Source organism: Monopterus albus, unplaced genomic scaffold, assembly GCF_001952655.1.
Source record: "Monopterus albus unplaced genomic scaffold, M_albus_1.0 scaffold7.1, whole genome shotgun sequence".
Taxonomy (NCBI): domain Eukaryota; kingdom Metazoa; phylum Chordata; class Actinopteri; order Synbranchiformes; family Synbranchidae; genus Monopterus; species Monopterus albus.
This window is the reverse complement of record NW_018127887.1, coordinates 3295852-3302237: the sequence shown is the minus strand read 5'-3', so window position 1 is coordinate 3302237 and position 6386 is coordinate 3295852. Positions and strand designations below refer to the sequence as shown.

Here is a 6386-nt window from a genome sequence, read left to right as displayed (position 1 = left end):
AATCAAGTCAGAAACACTACCAAATACATCAAGAACACAGAGCTTTGTATTCCTGTGCAACCTTTTATCATTTGGTAAAGAAGTTAGATCTTTATTCATCTCTGCCCTGGATGCACATAGACACAACCATCTGACTACCTTGTAAGTATTAGGACAGTTGGAAAAGTAGAATGGGGGGAAATTCTAAATAAAAACCTGCAAGTCACATTTGTATAATGATTGGACCCAAATTCAAACAGGCAGGGAGTTTTTATAGTAGATATTTTTTATAAATTTAATACAGGCTTGTTACAGGGCAGAGAGGTGCAGAACATTGTAAAGACGTAAATATTCACCGGAGCATAAATGATCAAAGTCCATAAGCAAAATAGTCAAGCCAAAAGTGAATCGACAAAAACAAGAACATGATTAGCCTGACGAAATAGTAACCTTATCAAGTCTTGCATGAAAAAAAAAACAAGAAAAACTGCAGGCACGATGAAGGGAAACAAACAAAATGCAGTGTAACAAAAAAGCAATACGAAACTGGAGAAATGAATTCATTCAAAAAATATCAAACCGACCAGAAACAAAATAACTTTCTTCATATAATGTCCACTGCCTGCAAAATCCAGAGCCAATAACAGAAACAGAAATCCAAAAAAGATAAGGGTGAAACAGCACACTAGGTCTGACAAAAAACTAGCAACTAACTGAGGGAGATGAGTGATTATATAAGGCAAAACAGGGAGACAATGAGGAACAGGTGGGTGTAATTAAGGTCCGTCATGGAGATATAGGGAGGTGAAGCCAGGATGAGCCAGCAGAAATGTGATAACAAAATAAATGGAAAATAGACTGCACTTACATGGCACTTTTCTATCTTACCTGGACAAAGCGCTTTTACAGATTCACGCATTGATGGCGGCGGAGCTGCTGTGCAAGGACACCGGGTGCAACTTGGGGTTCAGTGTCTTGACTGGGGAGACCAGGAATCAAACTGCCAACCCTGTGATCAGTGGTTGACCTGCTCTACCCCTGAGCCACCTAATAAAAGACCAAACAGGAAATCTAACCCAGTTTTGGTCCCAGCTCCTTACAGTATTACTGGACTTAAATGGTATAGTCTGAACCTGGCACTTTGGCTTGGCTAGGAATTGCTTTATAGGCTTATTGAAATAAACGAGTTGACAAGAGGATTTAAACACACTGGAAAAGTTAAAACTTTATTTCTCCCTGTCGTGACAATACAAAATCAACAAGTGCAATAACAATCCATCTGAAAACGATACAGGACATTCTATCTAGTAGTAAATACATAGACAGAACGTGGTGCACATTATCGCCACTACCACACCCAGAAAGTGAGGTATCAACCACTACAAAGTTTCTGTGTACAAGTGGGTGTTCGACTGTAAGGCAACTGTTACCATGACAACCTGGAGAGAGTGAACAGATGTGTGCTCCCTTCCCTTCTTGCCTCCCTCTGTTCAGTTTTTTTTTTTTTTTATTATATTTGGGAAGAGGGTTGAGCTGATACACTTTACAGTACCACATCACATCAGGTCAGAGTCAAGACTGTTTTCAACAAAACAGAAGACATCACAAAACTAAGTTTTAACATTTTAAGAAATGAGGGAAGGATTGGTCATACAAACAGGTGACTTATTGTGTCTTAGTAAGGTGTTGGGCCGCACGGGCCGCCACAACACCTTCACTGTGCCTTGGCGTTAATTCTACAAGTCTTTGGAACTGGAGGGATGGTGTTTTGATGGAGCCAGCGGAGAACGCCGTCTAACACGTCAGCCCAATATCTCCATTAGGTATTCATTTGGGTTGGGATCTGGTGACTGTGAATGCCATAGCATATGATTCATATCATTTTCATACTCATCAGATCATTCAGTGACCCCTCATGCTCTATGGACACAATCCTGGAAGAGCCCATTCATTTATTCAGGTTTCTGCTTTCATTTGTCACCTGTCTGTATGTCACTTAAGGGAATCACTTTTGACCCTGCTACTGCTTGTTGAGACAAAATGAAGTTTTTTTCTATTCCCTGTGTGTGACTGTTACTTGATTAGTGATAAGAACAGACCTCTTATGCGGCCGAGAGCCCTGAAAAGCGGCATGTTCTCTAACATATTAGATTTTTCCCACTTATCCAGCAGAGGACTAATGAAATCCCTTTTGGTGCTTCTGCACCTGTTAAAAATGACTTTTCCCTGTTTGCTGCTGCTGGGAATAAGGAGGCAGCTAAGGAGAGACCGAAGGAGTGTCATTTTGAACAACTGCTCATCTCTGGGGCCAATTATTTCACTTGAACACATCCAGTTTTTCTGTCCCTAGAAGTGATGGCATGAGCCTGGTGGGGCACACATATAATTAAACTTTAGCTGGTAAAATGGGATTTAACTTGCTCTAACAACTCTGCAAATGTGAATATTATTACTGATAGCTGAGGCTGACACTGGCAGAGCCAGCGTACAGCACTTGACTATAGTTCTGTTATTCTGCTTAAACTTCATTACTGGGGAGGGTGAATACATTGGCAAAAGCCAAGTCTCATGGCTTGTTTCTTCTGCTTGTGCATGTTTTTTTCAGTGAGGACACTGCAATGTGTGCATTGACCAAAAATTCTGTGCATGTAAAGGTGCAACAGCTGCCAGGTTAACAGCTGGACATGACTGGGACAGACCACCTGGTTTTCACACTGTGTTTGTGGCATAAGCAGCTGCTTTGCTTGCTCCTGTCAGACAGAAAGAGCAGCATTTGATTGACAACACAGAATTCCTCTCAGCAGATATTTCGGGTTAGAGCAGGAAGTGAAGCATTTTCTTTAATAAGTGCTCAATTTAAGCTACAGTATTTATTTTTCAAGCAAAAATGCCAAACAGTTCTCTTGTTCCAGCCTCTCAAGTGAAGATTTGCTGCTTTTCTTTATCCAATGTGATCGTTAATTAAATATCTTTGGATTTTGAACCGTTAGATGGAGAAGAAAAATAATCTGCATATATTACCAATTTTCATATTTCAAAAAACAAATGATAACTGAATAAATAATTGCCAGACTAATCAGTAATGAAATCAGTTTTTATCTGTGGCCCTAGAGGCTTGTATTTTGATAACTGACATCATCTTTTGTAATTTATCATTTGCTGGTTCCAAATATGAGGATTTTGTTTTTGTCAGTGAACTGAAATGTTGGTTTCATAACAAAAACAATTTGAATACCTGACCTTGGTCTGTCTATCTATCATAATGGTCAGTTGTTAATCTTTTCTGACACTTTATAGACCAAATTATTACTTTATTAATCAAGAAAAAGTACTTAGCTGAAACCCTAATGAAACTATTTAATTATTTTCACTTTTCTTCTTACAAAGCAGACAGAGAAATGGTTGGAGACCTATATCGCTACAAGTTCATTATCCTGGCTCTGTGTGCCCATTTCACCGACTTCACCTTCTCATTAAATGTAAATCAAGCGGAAACCTCAGCGATACACCCCAGTGATTACCTGGCGCTCATTTGGCTGCCCCTTCTGACTTTTACATAGCATGTCATGCTTTTGATTAAGCTACTGCACGTTATTGCTGACAGTGAAGGGGCGATTAATGATAGTTTTTTTTTTCTTCAACCTTTATTATGGCTAAACACTTAAAATTGTCTATTACCAATGTGGGATGTAGAGTGCTCCTTATAAAGGAACCTAAATGGATATTCATTTGCATCATATTGCTAATGGATTTGATTTTCAGGCAGCTCCGGTAATGAGGGCAAACAAGTCATTGGATGAGGTCACTGAGGAAACTGTCGCACACTTACTTCATACATAACGGTCTCAAATGGGCTTATAGGTTCATAGCTAAGGTTATGTTTAACTCAGCATAAGGCTCTGCTTTGAAAGCATCCCTGATTCTCATTAATGTTTTGGGTGACATAACTTATTAAGAGTCGATATAATTTTCTTCACCGTCACTAAACCAGAGAGAAATCTCAGTGATCTAATGTAAAACCTTTAGATATACAGCAATTAAACTGTGTGTTAGTGTGTCCCTGTCAGACACATTACAATAATTTTCTTGTTTTTCATAAAGAAGACGTAAAACATTTCATACAAGATATTGTTTTTCAACATGGCTGCAGAGACATTTTGTTCTAGTTTCAGTAACAAAAACATTCTACTCTAAGTGAGATGCTCAGCATCAACCTAAGCTGTCACATGTTCTGAATGTTAACCATATATTTCTCTGACTAGTTCACATAAAGAAATCACCAAATAGATAACCCACAACTGTGTCTAACTGCTACTGAACACAAACTGACACAGCAGTGTAATAAACACTTTATATCTAGAAAGATGAGCTTTTAAAATAAAAAAGGGCAAGCCTCCTTGCCTGTGAGTACAGTTAACAGAGTTCAGCTCAGATTTGTTTGGGATACTCCAGGCCTTGGCAGCCATTTCAGGGGCTCTCTGAACACTTGTGAGCTGTTCAATATGTCTTCCGCTCCTCTGCTGTGGTGGCAGCAGCAGCATGGTCCTTTGTTCAGCTGATTTTCCAAATGGGTGTGTTGTGCTCATCGGAAAGGGGCAGTAGTCACTTCTAACTACTACGGTATGGCTAGCCCAGCAGTGGTGTTTGTGTTGGTGAGTCAGAGATTGGCATCTGTGGAGCAGATCTCCTCTGTACCATGTAAGGGAACAAGGTGTTGCTACTCTTCATTGTGTCCACTCACAGCATCATTCTGCCCCAAAAGAGAGAGACAAGAAAGCAAGCATCACTGTTCCTGCCTGACCTTGCAAATAGTAGCTTGACAATTGGTTCTTTTTTTATTTATATATAGAAAAACTATTGATTTTCAGAAGTGTAATCTTCATCACTGGATAGGAAGGTACAGTTATTTTCCAAAAAATGTTTGGAAGAAATATGTATGCCTTTAGTAGCAACAGTGGAGAAATTAGAGTAACTGAGGCAGAGAGCGATGCAACAAAAATGTGCCTGGTCCGATGGGAACCAGGAACATTAGGGCTCATGGTCCCAGGTCATATGTGGGGGTGGAGATCTTAAATCTGTCTCTGTTCAAGGGTGGCCACAGGCATCAAATATCTATGACCAGTTTTGGCCCTGAACACCTGAAACAGACAGCTTCAGGGGCTAAATGAGATGACAATGCATATAGACAAAACGTTGTATTCTAGTACTTATTAAAAACAAATTTGCACTTCATAATGTGGACACCTTGTTCAGACCTAAGTCCATGTGTGGGTGGATAAGGAGGAGATAAAAAAAAATATGAAGACCAAACATAATTATGTCTACATCCATTTATGGCTAACTATCAGTGAAGTCTTTTTTTCTGCATACACAGAATTTTAGCCATGAATTCACATAGTTTTTTGCTTGTGGCCTCAGTTGTTTGTGATCAATACAGGTCCTATCATGGACTGGGAAGTGGTCAAAGTCTGAGCGTCAGTGGACAACTAAAGGGAAAAAAAGGAGGCCAATAACACCCAACATCAGAGACAGGGGTTATGATCTCAATGCATATACAACCTCCTGAATCAGTTAGGTGAGCTTTCAAGCACAAAGCCCCCAGATGTGATGGCTCTAGCATCCCCCATCTTCACCATTATGGTAAAGTGAATATCTTTTAGTTTTTGACTGTTGGACAAACAAAAAAGCAGTTTAAAGATGTTACTTTACACCTACTCCATCCACTGTTGAAGGCTATAAAATGTGACTGAAGGCTTTGAAAACCAACCAAGTGAAGAAGAAACACTTTAAGATCACATACAGTAAATACAAGTTGTTTGGGAAAAATCTTCTGCAACCTATTGAACAACAAACATGGCTTTTAGCTGCAAGGCTGAAATTGTGTTAGATCACAGTGTTTGTGCTTCATGGTTCACATTGATCTTTATTTAACAACAAATTGGCTTCAAAATTGGTTTAAGGCCTGAAAACACAAAACTAATAAAATGGTGCAGCTTTGTTTTTTTTGTTTTTTAAAGAAAGTCTGTAATTCTTGTAAAGACTCTAAGCGTACCTCACCTCATGAATCACTTCCACAACCATTTCTGCCGTGCAAAACAATTTATCTACATTGTTAATGGGAAAATGAACATTTCTGCCTCCTCACCACATTCATTTTCTTAGAATTCTTGTAAGGACAGAAATATGTTTTGATCAGTGAGGTGATGCTTGTGCTCATTATCATGGGATGCTTTTAGGACTTCAAGGATATTCTATAAGCAAATCTGTGACAACAGATCTAATAAAAGATCACAAACACAACCCAAAAATAAAAATACATTTTTTCAGCAAGCCCTATTGCTCCCAGCGATGCCAAAAGTCACTGTTCAACTTGCAGAGAGCAAAAACCTTTTCTGCTGCTCTTTCCC

General features: G+C 39.2%; 1 protein-coding gene across 1 annotated transcript in view; it reads right to left on the bottom strand.

Annotated features, from left to right (window-relative positions):
* Positions 1–1016: 1016 nt before the first annotated feature.
* Positions 1017–6386, bottom strand: part of shisal1b (shisa like 1b) — a 33917-nt gene continuing 28547 nt past the window's right edge. Inside the window, exon 5 of the mRNA XM_020623578.1 lies at positions 1017–4729. Coding sequence (XP_020479234.1) covers position 4729 — 1 coding nt within the window. The 3' untranslated portion in view covers positions 1017–4728. The remainder of the gene's footprint in view (positions 4730–6386) is intronic.